At 37.1% G+C, this 20,816-nt stretch overlaps 1 protein-coding gene across 2 annotated transcripts in view; it reads right to left on the minus strand.

Annotated features, from left to right (window-relative positions):
• VWA8 (von Willebrand factor A domain containing 8) overlaps window positions 1-20,816 on the minus strand; it is a 333,728-nt gene that overhangs the window by 111,505 nt on the left and 201,407 nt on the right. For both annotated transcript variants that reach the window (XM_059144521.1, XM_059144520.1), the window contains 3 exons: window positions 19,209-19,414; window positions 17,833-17,984; window positions 1,404-1,512 (listed from right to left, as the gene is read on the minus strand). In XM_059144521.1, coding sequence (XP_059000504.1) covers window positions 1,404-1,512; window positions 17,833-17,984; window positions 19,209-19,414 — 467 coding nt within the window. The remainder of the gene's footprint in view (window positions 1-1,403; window positions 1,513-17,832; window positions 17,985-19,208; window positions 19,415-20,816) is intronic.

Below are 20,816 nucleotides of genomic sequence, written 5' to 3' on the forward strand. Positions count from 1 at the left end.
GACTGCTATGGTGCCTATAACAATAGTAATACCACATACTTGCATTTATAAATGCTTTCATTTGTGCTATCTTATTTAAGTTCTCACTTTCTTTTCTGTTTACTGACAAAATATACCTGATATAAAATCCCATAGGTTTCTCATGACTGTATCCCTTCCTAAGTCAAGAGCAAGTTTTGAACTGTAAGTCTTAGGACCCAGGGTTGGCCAAACCAGGAGAATAATCTGTAATTGTATGAATCAGGGCCTGATACCATTCCATTGTAAAGAATGATTATTATATCATTATATAGAAAGTAAGGGCTGAATCTGGGTCCTTGAAATAAAATATACATAAAAAGTGACATTCTAAATTTAAAAAAAAGCTTCCTGATAACCACTACCATTATTTACAAAAGGCAGACCATAACACACTTAATGAACAATCATATAAACAGAAGGAGAGGAACTAATTTAATAATGTTATTGATATTAAGGCTGGGTCCTTTGACATGAACACATATAGACATAACCACACTTTCAATATCTGCATCTGTACTGTTCTTAATTAATCAAAGATGTCTGGGTTAGATAGTGACCCTTGTGGCATCCCTGCCACCCTCGATCCTGCCCCTTTTGATCTAGTCCAAGTCTCAGGAGCCGGAAGTCTAAAAACTACGTTCCTCATCCTCTCTGGTAGTAAGGGTTCCAGGTATTGAGGTTCTGCCAATGAAATGCACTTGAACGGTCCACAGGTCAAGTCTGAGCTACCGCCTGCTTTTGTAAATAAGATTTTATGAGGACACAGCCACATTTCTCTGCTAACATACTGTCTACGGCTGTGCCACCCCCAGCAAAGGCGAGTAGCTGCAGCAGCAGAATCTGTGTGGCCTAGAACACTTACTGTGTGGCCCCTTCCAGAAAAACCTCGCTGATCTTGCCTGGCTATGTGGCTGCCAGCCACAGGGGTGGTGGGAGTAGCAGAAGCACTCATCCTGAGACTGAAAATCCAGTGGTGACCTGTTGACTTCTGTTCCTTCTGTCCCTTCTAATGAGCATCCAATTCCCCACAGTAAATCCCTTTCTGCTTCAAATATCTAAAGGAGCTACTGTTACAACTAATGACTGATACTCTTTCCCTTTGTCTATTTACATGGAAACAAATATCATGGAGCCAGTGTTCTAGGATAACACACAACATACCTGACTCTAATTCAGGTTAGCTTTTAGGAATTCTATTAGCCATTAGCAATGATCTACATTGAACTCCTTGGAGGCCAGACTGGCTTGAGACGGGAGCAGAAGCGAAATCTAAAATTACCTTAGAACAAGTCATTTCTGAGATTATATGGGTTTTTCTCAGGGAAGACAGAGAAAAAAATCTGTAACATTCAATATTTTAATGAAGAAATAATGATATCAACCTTTATGTCTATATGATGAGTTTCTGCTGGACACAACAGTTTTTGTATTCCACTTCTTGACTGGCCAACTGTCCAGTAGCCCAGGAACGTCTGCTCTGGCAGAGGCAACCTGGCAAGGATGATTTGAAAAGTCAACATTTCTTCTTGTTTCCAAGTCATAGAAAAAAAAAAAAAGTGAGCCGTCTATTATCAACCACATGAATAAATTTGGAGAATGCTTCACTTAGGAGTGAGTTATATTTTATTTTATTAAAAGATAGTCTTTAGTACAACATTTAGAATATACTTTAAGAATTAGATGATACTCCTGCTGTTTGCAATGACATGGATGAAGGTAGAGAGTATTATGCTAATCGAAATAAGACAGTCAGAGACAGACTGAATACCATATGATTTCACTCATATGTGGAATTTAAGAAACAAAACAAGCAAAGAAGGAAGAGAGAGAGAGGGAGAAATCAAGAAACAGACTCTTAACTATAGAGAACAAAAGTGATGGTTACCAGAAGGGAGGGGTGTGGAGGGATGGGGGAAATAGGTGATGGGGATTAAGGAGTCCACTTGTTCTGATGAGCACTGGGTCGTGTGTAGAATTCCTGAATCACTATATCGTACAACTGAAACTAATACCACACTGTGTGTTAACTAACTGGAATTAAAATAAAAACTCAAAAAAAAAATTTTCACATTTCTAAAACTCAGAAGGTAAAGTCCTGTTCTGTTTTTAACTTGATGACAATAATTAAGGTTTACATATTTTTTCTTTGAATTGGTAAAATACTTTGTGATTTAATACCTCAATTCCTAATAAACTATAGAAAAGATTTAGAGAAAAAAAATGAAACATTCTAACAATTTTTTAGTCTGCTTTTTAAAATTTGGAATCAAATAATATTATAAAATAATATAATAATATTATATAAAAATATATTTATATAAATATATATTTATTATATTATTAAAATAATATAATAATATATAAAAATATATTATACATATAAAATATAAAAAATAATAAAATCAAATAATAAATAGTACACAATACTACAAGTCCTATATTTGTAAGTTGTACAGGGCAAGTTTTATAGAGTGTATTTTACCACTTTAACCTTTTCTTCTTTTTTTTATACTTTGAATTAAGTATGATATACATAATATCATAATATCATAATATCTGTATGTATGATACACATACAGAAATATTCACACCAATGTATCACTTAGCCCTGAATGCACCTCGGTATCCAGGTCATTATTTCCACTAAGGGAGCTACTGTCCTGACTTCAATGGAATTACTGTGTTTACATTCTTTTTTATTTAAAGTTATTTTTAGATAAAGCAATTTGTCAAAATACAGCAATCCTAGAAAACCACAAATTTTTGAGAATAAAGCCTTTTCATTTTAATCATATTATCTATTCTTCGAATCTTTTTTTAAAAAAAAAGAACCATTAATTTGTCACTTAATTTATTATAAATTTCTTATTCCATGGCAAAAACGATTTAAAAAAATGATTCAGAGTTAAAAAGTTGTTTAAAAATAATGCATGTGGAAAAAAAAATGCATGTGGGACTATCAACTGAAATACATGCTTGGAATGAGTTTGATGATCATTAAAAGAGTGTATATTTATATTTAGAGATTATTTTATTTTCACTAACAGGAGTACACAGTATTTCCATATGCTTAATAAGACCATGTAAGGCTCAGACAGTTTTTACATAAAATAATGGAACCAAGCATTCTGGTGGAATATGCTTCTTGTCCCTTTGAAATGCTAATGTCTGCCATACACACAAAAGAATTTTACAGAGAAATTCTTCTAATTCCTATGACATAAGTCTTTCAAAAGGAGTTTTTTGCTTTTTTAATCTATCATCTAAAACACATTTTAAGTGTCTGGACAATTATCCTGATTGGTCAGCCACTTCCCTGTTTACTAGAAATGAGGTGGGAGGGGCACCAAATCAGGGGATTTACAGTTATTGTGTTTCCTCTTTTATTTTTTTTTATTTTTTTTTTTTAAAGATTTTATTTATTTATTTGACAGAGAGAAATCACAAGTAGTTGGAGAGGCAGGCAGAGAGAGAGAGAGGGAAGCAGGCTCCCTGCTGAGCAGAGAGCCCGATGTGGGACTCGATCCCAGGACCCTGAGATCATGACCTGAGCCGAAGGCAGCGGCTTAACCCACTGAGCCACCCAGGCGCCCCGTGTTTCCTCTTTTAAATGTAATAAAAACACATTTCAGCGTCAAAAGGGCAGATCTTGAAAACGTGTTGCAGAGTAGAATCTCTCCTTGTTAGGGAATGAGCAGCATTCTTCACTTGGTTTCAGCAGTTCACTAAAGGAGAATTAGATCTCTAAAAAGCAAAGGAGAAAACGGAGGAAGGACACACCTTATCTCCCTCAAACCTAGAAGACTTAGTATAACAAGATGCAGGAGGCCTGGGTTCTAGTTCTAGTTCTTCTATTAACTAGCTCTGCAAACACGGGAAGGAAAGAGTCTGCTAACTGCTCCGAGTGTTATCTTCTTCCTTTGTGAAATGAAAGGGATGATATGTGCAAGTTTCCTTATAGATTTAGGAGTCTCTGATGATGGATCACTGGAGTGGGTAGAGGGAAGCGTCCGTGCTAAATTCAACAGCCTTCCAGTACCTTCGCGTTCCAAAGTGAAAATAGAATGAAAATACCTATACCTGCCAACAGAATCAGTGCCCTGACAGACAAGTTTGCTTTATTAAAGCTTATAAAAAGAGGGTCTAAATACATCCCAAATTAGCTCTTTGAAGACAACAGAATCAGTTACACATCTTGAAGTCTAATTAGAAGTGGACAATTGCTTTAAAAAAAATGATCCCTGTGCACCTGGGTGGATCAGTCGTTAAACATCTGCCTTTGGCTCAGTCGTGATCCCAGGGTGCTGGGATAGAGCCCCACATCAGGCTTCCTGCTCCAGCAGGAAGTCTGTTTCTCTCTCTCCCTCTGCCCCTGCTTGTGTTCCTTCTCTCACTGCCTCTCTCTCTCTCTGTCAAATAAATAAATAAAATCTTAAAAAAAAAAAAAAAGATCCTTGGTTGACAGGTTGATATCTACCCTAAAAAATGGATTTAATAGCCTTTAATAATCTCACAAAAAATATACAGATGCTTAAAAAAACCCCACAAACCTTTGTCCACTTGAGAAAAATTAACTTTATTCAATTTCTAGTTTTTATGCACGGTTTCTGGGATGCTCATGAAATCTGGTTTGAACTTGCAAACTCATTCAACATAATATTCATGGAAATTACAGGGTGCCTGGTTCCAACAAAAATTAGCACTAGCTGTTTGTTTGGCAGCATATGGGAAGGACATTCAGGTACCCCATATAGAAACTATCTGGAACCATGTAACAAGAGTGCTTTTGGCAATAATGGCTAAAACCAAAAGACACACGTGGGGTGTTCTGGAGTTATACAACAAACTGACTCCATCTTGCTTCTTGGTAACACAAAGTGTTGTCCTAAGACTTTTGCTGTGGGCTCCAGACTGGCCACCTGAGGTAAACCAAAGCCCCTCATTAATTTTTCACTACTAGTCCTCCCAATAACTTGTGGAAAAATCTATTACTAACTGTTTCCCCTTCAATAAGTCAGTAGTCAGGGGAAGGGGAAGCAGTGTATTGGGTGCATGAGCAAGCTTTGGTATTGGAAATATAATCAACACTAATTCGGGGCTAACTCTAAAGGAATAACCAGTTAACAAAATGCCATATATTCCATTACTGAAATCTGTCATCCAATTTTAACCACACTTAAATTGTTTACACCTGATTTCACGGAAATGACAGTGGCATTTTCCATGATTTTTAGATCCTGACACTTGTGTTGTTTAACTCTATTAAAGTCTTAGCTGGAATGATGTTTGGATTTGATTTTAAGGAGGAGGAGGATGAACTTAAGGCCTATAAATAGCACTACTTTTTATCTTCAATGCCATTCATGAATTTCTGTTTCTTAAAACAATGAAGTATTTCAATTCATATGTTGTGATGTTTCTTAATCCCTTTTGGAAGTATTAATAAAGATCTGGAAGTAAAAGTTTGAACTGAAAGAAAGGTGAATACCAAAATTATGACTCAGATCAAATTATACAGAAGGCAAACCAAAGTTTTTTTCTAAGCATGCACACAATTCATAACATGATGGATATGGACCCCAAAGCTGAGTAATAGAGTCTGAATGACATGCAAGAGATTTGTCTAAGATTGTTTCCATAAAGAGGTGATCTGGGGTTTTAAAGAGTATGTTCTGGAGAATTTCTGCCTTCTCTGAACATTTGCCAGTACTATTTCTGGAGTCTGAAAGAAACACATGAAAAAGATTTGTATCTTTCTAGGGGCATTATGCAATTGGAAGTTGTTGATGTACCTATTAGCAACAATTCCTAAAACATCTCCTTACCACAAGAACTACTAATTTTCATGGGAATAGTGGAACCCCTCGGGGTAGTTCCACCAACTCTCAAAACTTCATCAATAACTACCATCTTGGGGCGCCTGGGTGGCTCAGTGGGCTAAGCTGCTGCCTTTGGCTCGAAGGGATCTCGGGGTCCTGAGATTGAGCCCCGCATCGGGCTCTCTGCTCAGCAGGGGGCCTGCTTCCCTCTCTCTCTCTCTCTCTCTCTCTGTGTGTCTGCCTCTCCATCTACTTGTGATTTCTCTCTGCCAAATAAATAAATAAATAAAATCTTTAAAAAAAAAAAAACTACCATCTTGAAGAAGAAAAAGATCAACTCTGATTTTAGCAGTCTTCACACACCTGATGTTTTAAATCTAACCTCTCACAAAAATTAGTTTGGATTGTCCCACTGAGTTTACCAGAGCCTTTCATGGAATAACCCTGACAAATATTACCACTTTTGGCTCTTATGCCTTCCTCTCACTCTCCAGCCAATTTAGGCCTTTGCTACTTTGAACTGCTACTTGCTCTTCCTGAACAAGCTATGCATTTTCATGCCTCCATGAGGCTATTACCTTTTCCCAGAATTCCTCTCTGCTATTGCCTCTTTGGTGAAATCCTTCTCATTCTTAAGGCCCAATTCAAACATCACTTCTCCTTGCATCTTTTGCCCATATTTCTTTCTGAGAAGAATGAATCTCTTGCTCTTCTGGGTTTCCATGGAACTTTGCACATTTGGAGCTCTTAGAAACTGTTAGGATACAGTTCTGTAGAATTTGCTATTTTCAAATTTAAGGCCTGATAGAGAATAAAGTTTTTGAAAGCAAAGTCAGAAGTGAATCCTTCTAAAAATTTGTGTTTACTAAAAGAAAAAGTCAGCATACTTAAAAAAAGGAAATAGAAAAGCACCTTAAAACACTTTGTTATAATGGATCTTACTATTTCCCAGTTACTCTCCCTTACTTGCTAGAAACTTCTGAATCTCCCTGCCCTATAATCTCTTGTGTTGCTGTTAAGTTAATTTTGTTTTGCTGCATATGCTGCGCGCACAAGGAGTATGTGTAGGTGTGTTTCCCGTCTCTGCCTGGCTCTGCATTAGACACGATGGCTTTCACTTTCTAACTTACACTCATGTTCCTCTGCTGCCTAGGTCCTGCTGACGTCACAGAAATGAAGAGTAATTTGGATGCATGAGATGGAAAAAGATCGGGGGAAACTTGCTATTCTTGGCTGATGGTTCTCAAATATGCGCCCCAATATCCAGAATGACTGTGTGGTCTTAGTGCTGGTGCCTCGAGTCACTCTGTGCCAGAACGGACACTGTCAACTTGCTCAGCACATCTCTGGCTTCCTTCCTCCTGGAAGAAGGTGCCACAGTACGGTTCTGGAGCCTGGGATTCCTTTCTCTCCTCTTTCTTAAAGTTTTACTGCAAAAACTTCTCTTTGTCTGCCATCTGCTTTACCAACCACACCTTAGTATTTTCCCATCTTCAGTTCTTCCCTTTTCTAATTATCCACATCAAGAATGACAGGGATTGAATTTTCCCCAGTTGGAAGTTCCCCACCCTTCCGACCCTCCCCACAGAAAACCTCTGTTATTTGCCACTAGAAGGACTAATAGGATGAGATAAACCAAACACGAATATAGCACTTTGAATATAACACTGCATAGCAAGGTTGGTACTTTACCCATTTTCCCAATGAGATGAATTCATCAAGGGTAAGGCTTACATTTTACTTGAATCCTTGACTCTCTGCTACTCAGAATCCATTCCCTCTGCCACTGAAATCTCTCTTGCTCTTGGGCCTCCTTTCCTTCCCACTGCCAGAGGCCAGCCCTCACTGATCATCACCCAGATGAAGGCAGCTGCTTCCAGGCAGGTCTTCCTGTTGTTCACTTTCATTGGCTTTGAGTTTGTTGTTGTTGTTGTTTTTAAAGGAAAAAAAAAAAAAAGCAACCAAAGGAATCCTTCTAAATTACACATTTGACCATGCTACTTTTGGCATCAAATTCTTCTGGGATTCCCTCTGACTCTTCTCTCCCTTTTAGCCCCATCACAAGGCATGCCCTTACTCCACCCTTTGAGTCACCAAACTACCGCAGTTTCTTTCTTTCTTTTTTTTTTTTTAAGATTTTATTTATTTATTTGACAGAGAGAGATCACAAGTAGGCAGAGATTTAGGCAGAGAGAGAAGGGAAGCAGGCTCCCCGCTGAGCAGAGAGCCCAATACGGGGCTCGAAGGCAGCGGCTTAATCCACTGAGCCACCCAGGCGCCCCAAACTACCGCAGTTTCTAAAGTGTACCCTGGCCTCTTAAAATGGTCTCTGCTTGAAGTGTTTTCTTGTTTTTTTGCATGGAGAAGGCCTAGTCATCCCTTAAGCATTCAGCCTGGTTAATCCTCCCTGACTCTCCCCCAGGGCAGAAGGCAGCAATCCTACCTCTCTGATTCTCTCTAGTGTGGCTTTAACAGAACACAAGTCACTCTTTACTTGAGTACTTCCCCAATTAACCCTGAGCTCCCTGAAGGCAGGTATGAACACTTCATCACCTTTGTATTTCTGACTCCCTACCTAGTGTGTATTGATGTGAGAAACAAAGGCAAAAGAAAAAATTAAATCTCCTTACTGCTGACAGCCCACTGACAAGTCTTTGAAACAGGTAGTGTGACCTTCCTCTGGGAGCTCAGCTGCCTGGATGTTGACACTTTCCTAAGGCAAAAGGCAATCTTTGCCTGATCCCCAGGATCCTCTTTAACAGATAAAAATTCCTTTGGAAACTTCCTTTATCTCTTCCCTTTAATATACATGTTGGCAATATGGCCCACTGATAGACATCTGAGGGGTCTCCTGATTGAGGGTTTACTAAACAGTAATAAATGACCTTTTCCTAACAATAGCTAGCCCCCTCACGATCCTGGAAACCTTGTTTCCAAAACACACTGGAGGCTTGTGCTGTCCCTAACCCCTCCGGACTTGAAAGTATATAATGGGCTACTTCTTGTGACCTCAGTGCAGCTCTTTTCTGCCCATGGGTGTTGTCCCTGTGCTTTAATAAGACCACTTTTTACTCCAAAGACATCTCAAGAATTTGGTCTCAGCCATCGGCTCCAAACCCCACCACTTTAAACAGCATCATTTACCAAATAAATGCTCAAGTGTTTCTTAAATAAATGAACACTTGGCTACATCAGAACTGCCAACATCTTCACCTGCTTGTTTCTCATCTCAATGGCAAGTTGCAAACCAATACAGCTTTCTTCCCCCATGGCATCCTGATTACATGACTGAATAAATGATGCGATCTACTGTGTATTTGGAAGAACCAGCTATAGGTGGAGATCGGGAATTTCTGTGCAGGTTGGTGACATATTATCACCTGCAAATGCTCAAGGGAATCCAAGGATATTCTGTGAGACTATTTAAGATGGGTATGAAAGAAGATTCATAGACCTTAATGATTTCTCTGTAGACTGGTTATATTTTAATTTTTTTCTGCATCTTCATAAAGGAGCTGAAAACAAATAAAATGGTTGTAAAGCTACTTTATCATATATCAAGAGAATATGGGGCAAAGGCTATGAAACTATAAAACCCAATACCACCCTTCTGCTCCTAATAGTTCTGGGATATCATTATGTAAATCTTATTACTTTTGAAAACTAAGAGCTCTTTTATGAAATGAAAGTAAATCATCATGTAGAGTGGACTTGTATACCTTAGAACTCCACGATCAGCATTGTGAGCTTATTTGTAAAAACAAAGACTATAAAAAGAAAATTATAGCATATAAGAGTTCAGAAAAATGGAAGGAGAAGCACAAAACTTTAAGAAGAGACTCTTAATGTGATAAATAGTAATAAATAGTAAACCAATCATTATTCCTATTTTCAAAAATAAAATTAAAGAAATTACTCCAAAGAGATGTCCCTGTTGGAATGTTCTCTTGGATGCCTGTGGTACGCCAAAGTTGGTTTGGTGAGGAATGCAGCTGCTATTGATGTTCCAATTAATTACACAGGATAAGTCTTTAACATAGAAAACCAATTCCAGGCAGATACCCTTTCAAAGACATTCAGTCTAGATGAAGCTCTCCTGTCCGCACGTATGCACAACTATTTTTATTTTTGTTGCTTTAAAAGTGTTGTCTTCCCTCACTTGAGAGGTTTATGTTGATGTCAACCAATGCATAAATTTACTGATATTGTGTTGAAATGCAATAGAAATGTCTGGTTAATGTGATTTCTCCTTTGCCATTGGTCAGGGTGCAAACGTTCCACCCCGAGGGCAGGTATTGCAGTTGGTGTACCAGAGGCAAAGATCCCCAGATACAGCGATTTCAGAATAGACCTTTACTTCATCATTTTTATTTTATTTAAATAAGAAAATGAAAAGAATAATTCCAGTGCCTAGATAGTTGGTGGACATTTAAATCATAAAATATAGAAAAAAATACATATGTTAGAATATTCAAACAGTACGGAAAGTGGGGCTTCCTATCTCTAATCTGGGGGCCTCTCTCAAAGGCAACTCTGAACAGCTACCGTTGCATTTTTAAGTTTAAAATGTGAACCCATTTAAGAAGTTCAGTAAAAATATTGGCTGGGGTGCCAGTCGATTAAGCATCTGACTCTTGATCTCGGGTCAGGTCTTGATCTCAGGGTTGTGAGTTCAAGCCCTGTGCTGGGCTTATTTAAAAAATAAATAAATAAATAAATAAATAAATAAATAAATAAATAAAATGGACAGGATTCTTCATTTAGCAAATATACATCATAAGGAAACACATATAAAACCTTTTTAATTTCCTCAAACTTGTATTCCCTTTGGCTACTACAAATTAATGACTGGTAGATAATAGGTAGTCAGTGACAAACAGGCAATCAGTGCTTAAGGGGCACCTGGATGGCTCAGCTGGTTAAGCATCCAACTCTTGATTCTGGCTCAGGTCATGCCTCAGGATTGTGAGATCGAGCGCCGCAGAGGGCTCTGCACTGTAGGGGGAGCCTGCTTAAGCATGTTTCTCTCTACCTCTGCAACTCCTGCACCTGTGCTCTTTCTCTCAAAACAACAACAACAACAACAACAAACAAACAAGCAAACAAACAAAAAACAAAACACCACAAGACAAACAAGCCAACACACAAAAAGAAACTAGCTTAAGAATAAATTGTGAAATTTAAGAAACAAGGCAGAGGATCATAGTGGAAGAGAGGAAAAAACAAAGCAAGGTGAAACCAGAGAGGGAGACAAACCATAAGAGACTCTTCATCTCAGGAAACAAACTGAGGGCTGTGGGATGGGAAGGGGGTGAGGGGATGGGGTAACTGTGTGATGGACATTGGGGAGGGTATGTGTTATAATGAGCACTGGGTATTATATAAGACTGATGAATCATAGGCCTGTACCTCTGAAACCAATAATACACTATATGTTAATTTTAAAAAGAATAAACTAAGCAGCACTTAAAAAAACAGATCAACAGAGTTCAGGACAAAGAATTTTAATATTTAAATATTTTATAGACATGTATGTCTCCTAGGGGCAGGGAGAGAAAAACGCATGATGCTAACTTCACAGGGTAGAGATAATTTCTCTGAATGTTTGCTTTATTTAAAAATGACCACAACCTTTGAGAAGATTCCATAAATTAGTTTTGTGTTACAAATCAGGAAGGAATAATGGCTAGTATGTTTTTTATGTATGGCAGCCAAATAAAGTTTTCTAGTTTGTTTTTATTTTCTAATGAATTACCTTGTATTTTATTTCATGATCCTTCACAGGAAAAAAAAAAAAAAAGAAAAAAAGAAAACTTAACTGGGAATGAAGAGGTCTCTCAAATGATCTTTATTATGCCAAAGTCTATGTTGATCTACTTTCTGACTTACTTTTCATTGTGAAATATCACTGGGGGCTACACCCCCTCAAAATCTGAATCTATCATCATTGTGAAATATCACTGAATCTATCAAAACTCTGTGAAGAGTTACACATGTATGACATCATAGACAGTGATGTTTCCAAGTTGCTTAACTAAAATCTCAGGGCACTTTTAAAACAATTTCAGTTAATTTTCAATATCCAAAGAGTAACTTTGAGTTGTAATTTGCATATCAGTCTGCCTTCATTTGTCCTTAGAATTGGAATTAAAATTATGTATATGTATACTGCCTAGAGCAATCTATGCCTTTAATGCCATTCCAATCAAAATTCCACCGGTATTTTTCAAAGAGCTGGAGCAAATAATCCTAAAATTTGTATGGAATCAGAAGAGACCCCGAATTGCTAGGGAAATGTTGAAAAAGAAAAACAAAACTGGGGGCATCACGTTACCTGATTTCAAGCTTTACTACAAAGCTGTGATCACCAAGACAGCATGGTACTGGCATAAAAACAGACACATAGACCAGTGGAACAGAGAGCCCAGATATGGACCCTCAACTCGGTGGTCAAATAATCTTCGACAAAGCAGGAAAAAATATACAGTGGAATAAAGACAGTCTCTTCAATAAATGGTTCTGGGAAAATTGGACAGCTATATGTAGAAGAATGAAACTCGACCATTCTCTTACACCATATACAAAGATAAACTTGAAATGGATAAAAGACCTCAACGTGAGACAGGAATCCATCAGAATCCTAGAGAAGAACATAGGCAGTAACCTCTTTGATATCAGCCACAGCAACTTCTTTCAAGATATGTCTCCAAAGGCAAAGGAAACAAAAGCGAAAATGAACTTTTGGGACTTCATCAGGATGAAAGCTTCTGCACAGCAAAGGAAACAGTCAACAAAACAAAGAGGCAACCTGGGAGAAGATATTTGCAAATGACAGTACAGACAAAAGGTTGATATCCAGGATCTATAAAGAACTTCTCAAATTCAACACACACAAAACAGATAATCATGTCAAAAAATGGGCAGAAGATATGAACAGACACTTCTCCAATGAAGACATACAAATGGCTATCAGACACATGAAAAAATGTTCATCATCACTAGCCATCAGGGAGATTAAAATTAAAACCACATTGAGATACCACCTTACACCAATTAGAATGGCCAAAATTAGCAAGACAGGAAACAACGTATGTTGGAGAGGATCTGGAGAAAGGGGAACCCTCTTACACTGTTGGTGGGAATGCAAGTTGGTGCAGCCACTTTGGAGAACAGTGTGGAGATTCCTTAAGAAATTAAAAATAGAGCTTCCCTATGACCCTGCAATTGCACTACTGGGTATTTACCCCAAAGATACAGATGTAGTGAGAAGAAGGGCCATCTGTACCCCAATGTTTATAGCAGCAATGGCCACAGTTGCCAAACTGTGGAAAGAACCAAGATGCCCTTCAACAGACGAATGGATAAGGAAAATGTGGTCCATATACACTATGGAGTATTACGCCTCCATCAAAAAGAATGAATACCCAACTTTTGTATCAACAAGGATGGGACTGGAAGTGATTATGCTGAGTGAAATAAGTCAAGCAGAGAGAGTCAATTATCATATGGTTTCACTTATTTGTGGAGCATAACAAATAACATGGAGGACATGGGGAGATGGAGAGGAGAAGGAAGTTGAGGGTAATTGGAAGGGGAGATGAACCATGAGAGACTATGGACTCTGAAAAACAGCCTGAGGGTTTTGAAGGGGCGGGGCGTGGAGGTTGGGAGAGCCAGGTGGTGAGTATTATGGAGGGCACATATTGCATGGAGCACTGGGTGTGGTGCATAAACAATGAATTCTGTTATGCTGAAAATAAATAAATAAATAAATAAATTAAAAAAATTATGTATATGTATAGTATTTGCCCCCATTAGCTTTCTAACCTTAAGCAATTGACATAGCTTCTCTGTGTCTCAAATTTGTCATCTATAAAATGTAATACTAATACTATATGTGTGCATCTGTATTTGTGTATATATATATACACACACATATGCACATATATACATATTTATGTATATATACACATATATATATACACACATATATACCTAATATTATATATGATAGGTTTTTTATGAGGATTATCTAAATTCATGTAAACAAGTGCCTGGCAATGCGCTGGGCACATACTTATCTATAAGTTGTTTACATTATCATCATCACATTATTATCATCAACATTATTGTTGTTAATTAATGTTTAGAGTATTCATACTCCATTGTAAATCTATGAAATAATAATTCTCTCAAGAAATGTGAAGTTGAGGGCACCTGGTTGGCTCAGTGGGTTAAGCCTCTGCCTTCGGCTCAGGTCATGATCCCAGGGTCCTGGGATCAAGCCCCGAGTCGGGCTCTCTGCTCAGCGGGGAGCCTGCTTCCCCCTCTCTCTCTGCCTGACTCTCTGCCTACTTGTGATCTCTCTCTCTGAGTCAAATAAATAAAATCTTTAAAAAAAAAAAGTGAAGTTGAGAGTGGCATATAAATGTAAGATTTAAAATATTGTATAAGTCACTTAATATTATGTTAAAAAAAAAACAAGATTTTTTCTTTTAAAACAAATGCTTCCGCCCAACATGTTAGAGACCATAAATTACTCTGAAAAACACTTAGATTTAGAAGAATCACTGTGCTAATAGTATCTTTATTCCTAAATAAAGGATACTATTTTTGAAGTCAAAAATAAAAACTCATTTTAAGAAAAAACAAGAAAACTTTGTTTTGAAATTTATTATCTATCCCTACCATAGCAGATAACTGATATGCTTTTAGTTGGGTCTTTAGACCTAGTTGTGTGTGCACTCATTTTTCCCTCCAACAATGGCATTTGAAACTCAATAGATCAGATTATTTTTTTTTTAAGAGATCAGAATTTAAGCCAAATCTTTCTATCTCTGCCTAAATTTCTCCCAGTGTGACTCCTTATTTGGCTAGGTCTCCCATCTCTTTGGCCTATCCTATCTCATGTACTAGAAACTTGAAACAATAAACAAACAAACAAACAAAAAACCTCAGGAAGTACTGGTAGGAAGAGGCTAATGTAATGAGGGGGTTGAGGTGGCCAATTCTGATCTCAGTACTAAGAACTGGTGATATATTGCATATCAGTAAGAGCTGTGTTACACCTGACAAGCATGGTAAAATAGCCCCCTAGGACGACTCAGTCTAAAAGTACCAGGTTCAGCAAAGGTTTAATAAAGAAGATAAGTCATATTCACCTCATATTAGGATACTGGGCCTTTTAAAAATGTGCAGAAACCTATGAGATAGGTACCATCCTACACTCTTCAGGAGAACAAAAGGAGAAGTGACAGCATCTCTTCTGGGAATTCACCAAAGAGCAGGAATGGGAACATCACTGAACAGTCAAAATACAGTCTGATTGCAGCTGAGGAAGAAGGTGCTGTAGAAAATGGTACCAACAGTGCTCTACCATCATCTGTGCCCATGTGAAATCTTCCTTCTTCTACGATGTCTACCTTATATCCCTTCTTAGTTATACACAGTGGGTGCCAATTATTTTTCCATCCCCATCTTGAGCATGAATGTGAACACCTTATTCTGCTCAATGTAATTTTGTTCCCATCCAATAAACACTATGGTTGGATTAGAGAACAAGATGAAGAGGCTGTAGCAAGGATTTTTCATTCAGGGCAAAGTGATAGTAACAATAATTAAAATATTTGTCTTTCTTTTTTAGGAACAGAAGTCCAATGAAGACCTTTTTCACTGGTATATATATGCAGAGGTGGGCAGAAGCAGCCTGGAAGAACTGGGTTAGCAAAAGGTCTAGTGAAGTACAAGGTTTAGCAAAAGGCTTAGAAAAGTCAAAGCAAATTAGAAGACCACATGGGGACAACTTTAAAACTTCAGAGGTCTATGTGATTACTATTAATGATGTGCTACTCTAGGGAGAAACAAGAAAATGTCAGTATCACTCCTTTCTTATTTGTTTTTGTAAGGGGAGAAAATTAAGATTACATTAACATGCAAAGGATGTTAGAAAAGGAAGGAATCTTATCAATAAAGTTAACCTTATTAACTTTATGAAAATGACCCTATATTCTGGCTTCACTAGGAAAGTCTTATTTTACATCTCTTTTTACAATTATTATTACATGCATCCCCTTCCATTGTTAAACATGTACTAATTAGATGTTGTCGACTATAATTATGGTATTTAAAATGCCCTCATTTTGTCAACAGGCTAAGATGTGTTTCTCCATCACTGACCAGGCACACAGGTTCAATATGTGACTAATTGTTGAATTCCCAGGCCATTACTTTGTCACTTACCATGCTATCCTACCCAAAGTAGATGACCGATTGTTCAACAGTAATAGACGCATGGAACCAACAAAATGGCATCACAACTCTTGAGCTGCCCCAGTCATTATAATTTACCAGCATGGAAATAATGCTGTAAATGTGCAAACTGTAGTCTACTATTATCTCCAACCCAAGGGAAAATTCACTCCTCTATGAGTCTATTTTTAGCTATAAGCAGTGGGTAGACAACTAGCTGTTTCCATCCCCATCAGAGGCATGAGTGTGACCATCTTGTTTCTAGGCTCAATGTACTGTTTCCATAGATAAGTACTAGAATTGGCATTAACTTGCCAGAATTTTTCAGTTCAGAGCTGAGGACTGAAATGAATAAGTTAAATCATTTTATCTGTCTTCCTTAGAAACTTAAAATGCCAACCATTTTCTTTTGATTGATCTTACCAGCTGATATATATTTTAATTTTTATTTCAAGTTGTTCAAGCGTCCAAAAAAAAGTTATTTTTAAGTCATAAGTCTGGTTTCCATGAAGCCAAGACACTATAGGAATTTGTTAACAGTAATAAAAACCATCTTACTTTCAATTGAAAATAAAGATATAGTTCATAAAAAAGAAGTAAAAAACATGAGCACTTATAGAAGTTTGTACATTAAAGATAGTATCTTGAACTCTCCAATATAAAAGGTATGCTATTAATAAGTTAGCAAACTAGTTTCAAAATGCCTACAAACATTGCTAATCAATCAGTAAAACCGTAGAGAAAATCGTATGTCTTAACAGACACCAAATGACTCTTCAAAAAATTTACTCCTTCATTAATAATATAAACCAATTCACTGACGATTTCAAACATAACTCCATCTTGTGTTTTTACCACAAAAGGGAAATATTTGTTTCTCTTTAAGAATCTTTGAAAAAACTGTTAAAGCTTTAACAATTTATATTTATTTTTATTTGTATATATTCTGACAATGTCAAAGAGTGCCTCCTACATGAGACTAAATTTAAGTAATAATTTAAAAGTAATTATTGTCCCTTGAGAATTATGGTAATTGACTATTTTTTAATAGAAAAGATAGCATTAGATGCATTATCACTTGAGTGACAAACATCTAAAACTGTGTTCTAGTGAATTTGCACTGAACTTAATTACAAACTTTCTTGTAAACAACATATTTGCAGATTCTTTACTAAGGTTAAGTATGTAGCCCATAATTACAAAATAAAAGGCAGGCAATTGGCCTCCGTGAAACAAACCCACTTGTTTTCACTACCTCTTTCAATCTGTCGAGCTGAAATAAGAAACCAACATTCTCTTAAGTTAATATGATTATAATTTAGAAAATGATCACAACAGAAAAATATATGATGACATAAACAAGATCTTAATGAAATACATATTACCCCTTTTTGTAGCTTTCATGTTTGTACCATGATTTTGCACTAGATTAGGAAATGAGAGTCATAGTAATTCAACAAAAGGACAGAGACTGTTAAAGAAACAAATATTTCCCTTTATTTGATAACATTACATCTACTCATAAGACAGTCAAAATAATTAAAATTCTCAATTTACAGGCCTATAAATAATGCTACTCGACTGAAATCCAGCCAGCAAATAGCAACAGACATGTGAAAAGCTTACTCATGGAATTTCCACCCCATGCCAGTTTAGCAGCATGTAACAGTAGTTCAGAATTATCACCATTTAAGAATCAGAATAGTAACCCCAAGAGTATTTGACAATAATGAGTTTGCCTTACTCCTTCGCCAGCTGCACACTGGTTGGTTTTGCTCCGATAGGTATTCCGTATTTGTGCAAAGTGTTAATCAAAATCTCCCTCATGTCGTTGTTGTAGGAATCGAAGTCAAACACATTCCTAACCACGCTGGAGAGACCTTCAGTGGGAAATTTCTGTATTAATAAAAAAAAAAATTCCTTAGGACACATGTGATTTATAAAACTGATAGAACAATAATGATTGAATCAACTTTAGCAAATATTTACAAGCCTTGTCAGGTAACAAGATAGGAGGAATATACACATTTTTCTCTTAATGTTTGCTCTGAAAACTTAGTATTTTCTTTTTCAAATAAATACTAGAATTTGAGGGGGCATAGCTCCTTCTCTCAAATGCTAAATCAGTGCTTAGATCCTGTTTGGTGACTTCCACTGCCTTTAAAATGAGTAGCAGATTGACAAAATTAAAAAAATTTGCTATTTATATAGATAGAGGAGTGTTGAATATCCATACAGAAGTAATTAGAGAAATCACAGGTCTATGAATAAATGAAAGAAAGGTAAAGGAGTAAGAAAGAAGTAAAGAAGAACATAGTAAGTACAGTGAATAGACAAATAGGAAATAGAGGGAAAGAAAAATATTACTAACAGCAAGATTCAGACTGGCTGGATACTCTGGGTCCTCTGGTGGCTTTGTCTTGATTTTCTTTAGGCTCTGGGAAATGAACTGGTCTTTTCAAGGCTTAATATGCAGAATGAAGCTTTCTATTTTTCTTTCTAGATTTTCCTTAAAGGGTTAGGGACAGGTCAGAGGTCATGAGTCATTAGGTTGTGACTTTCTGCTCAGAGACTATTATTTATTACACAAGTAGAACTGACCTCAGTTTTTTTGTTTTCTTTACCATGGTGGACTATACATTTTATTTGTCTACAAAGAACTGCATTTTCCAGTCCAGTTATTCTATCTTATAGAACCTTCTTGCAGTATTTACTAACCTTGTTAGTTCCTAGTAAGTTTTCTATCTTCATGTCTTTTGTTTTCAAAATGGAAATACTTTTCGCTAGGATACCACATGCTTGTTGTATAAAGTTGAACAGTGGTAAAGTTTCACTGCATCTCACTCTCTTGTCCTCTCTCACCCCTCAAAAAACCCCACCAAATTTCCCAGCTCCTTGGTAATGGCCATGGCATAGAACCTTGCCTAAGTCAACTCAAAGGCTAAATGTCAACTGCTCATCAGTCTTCCAGATTTAAAATTTAGATTACAAACACTTCATATTTTATCTGAATCCGTACTATATCTTAGAAATGGAAAGACTTGGTATACATTAAGCAGTCTAAAAAAACACCAAGATTAATGGTTTCTTTTAAACCTTTCTGCACAGGCATATGCATACCTGTAAATGTTTCACTATGTTGACAACTTCTCTGGTAGAATAAGGATAGTTAATAATCCCCTGGTCAGCTAAACTCCTCAGCTCTCCAAAGGCAGCCACAAGCTTCTGAAGGATGGGCTCAGGCACATTTGGTCCATATTGCCTGAGCATTTTGAGCTCTGAATGGGGTTTGGGATTATCAACTGCATGGCAGCTAAAAATATCACCTAGAGGAGAAAAGAGATTCACATTCAGCATGCAAGTAATCCATTATAATGCCATAGGAAATACGGAATGACCATTTAAAGAGTCACTGGTTGTTCACCAAAGCACTTCCATTTTTAAATGTGTAAAACTGTACAGAAAGCCTGTCCAACAATAGGATGGTATAGAGAAGCAAGCAAATGACTGAAGCATGAGAAAAGGAAATGGAGTGACGTGTGGTTTATTCTTCACGGATTTTTCTGTTAAAAAATTATATAATATCTGAATACAATCCCACTGGGAGATACTCAAATAAAAAAGCCAAAAAAGGGAAGTCTCCCTATAGCTCTACCAATCCCTCTCCCTCCCCTACAGGCACCCATGATTAACAGTTCAGTGTATTTATTCTTCCACCCTTGCATTAGTCTTTGTAAAAATGCACACATACAAACTCATAGTTTTAGTGATTAATTTTCTTTTCATTGTAAAATACTCTTCATGTTGTTCTGAGACTGTGTTTTTAACTTTAACACACGTTGAATATTTTCAAATATTATATACATCTATCTCACACACGTTTCTTTACGTACACCAAAAAGGGAGAGTTGGTATCATCACTCCATACACAATTTATATCCTATGCAGATTGCTAGAATACACTTTGGAAGTTTGTTTTGGAAAAGTAAGCCTTCAGAGACAATGTCTAAACTAAAATTAAGAAAGGAATGTAGAAACACAAAATATTTCAACTGTAATTTAGGCAACTGAGATAATCCTAGAACAGCATAATCTATGCTCAAGAGAGATGGATTTCTCATTTAAAAGTTCATGTAATTTTACTGATTCACAATCCAAGAGACCAGGGGCCAAAGGAAGTTAAAGTACATAGGTTTGCATTATTTAATATGTTCATTTCAGAAAGAACTTCCTAGTTCTTAAAAATCATTTAAATCATACAGGTACCTGGTTGGCTCAGCTGGTTAAGTGTCTGACTTTTTTTTTTTTTTTAAAGACTATTTATTTATGGGGCACCTGGGTGCCTCAGTGGGTTAAGGCCTCTGCCTTTGGCTCAGGTCATGATCTCAGAATCCTGGGATTGAGCCCCGCATCTCTGCTGAGCGGAGAGCCTGCTTCCTCCTCTCTCTCTGCTGGCCTCTCTGACTACGTGTGACCTCTCTCTCTCTCTGTCAAATAAATAAAAAATATCTTTAAAAAGTTAAAAAAAAAAGACTATTTATTTGTTTGACAGAAAGAGTGAAAGAGCACAGCAGGGGTAACAGCAGAGGGAGAGGGAGAAGCAGACTCCCCGCTGAGCAGGGAGCCCAATGCAGGTCTCAATCCTAGGATGCTGGGATCGTGACCTGAGCAGCTGCTTAACTGAACGAGCCACCAGGCATCCTGAGTGTCTTGCCTCGTTTTTGCTTT

This window comes from Mustela lutreola, chromosome 13, assembly GCF_030435805.1.
Source record: "Mustela lutreola isolate mMusLut2 chromosome 13, mMusLut2.pri, whole genome shotgun sequence".
Classification (NCBI taxonomy): domain Eukaryota; kingdom Metazoa; phylum Chordata; class Mammalia; order Carnivora; family Mustelidae; genus Mustela; species Mustela lutreola.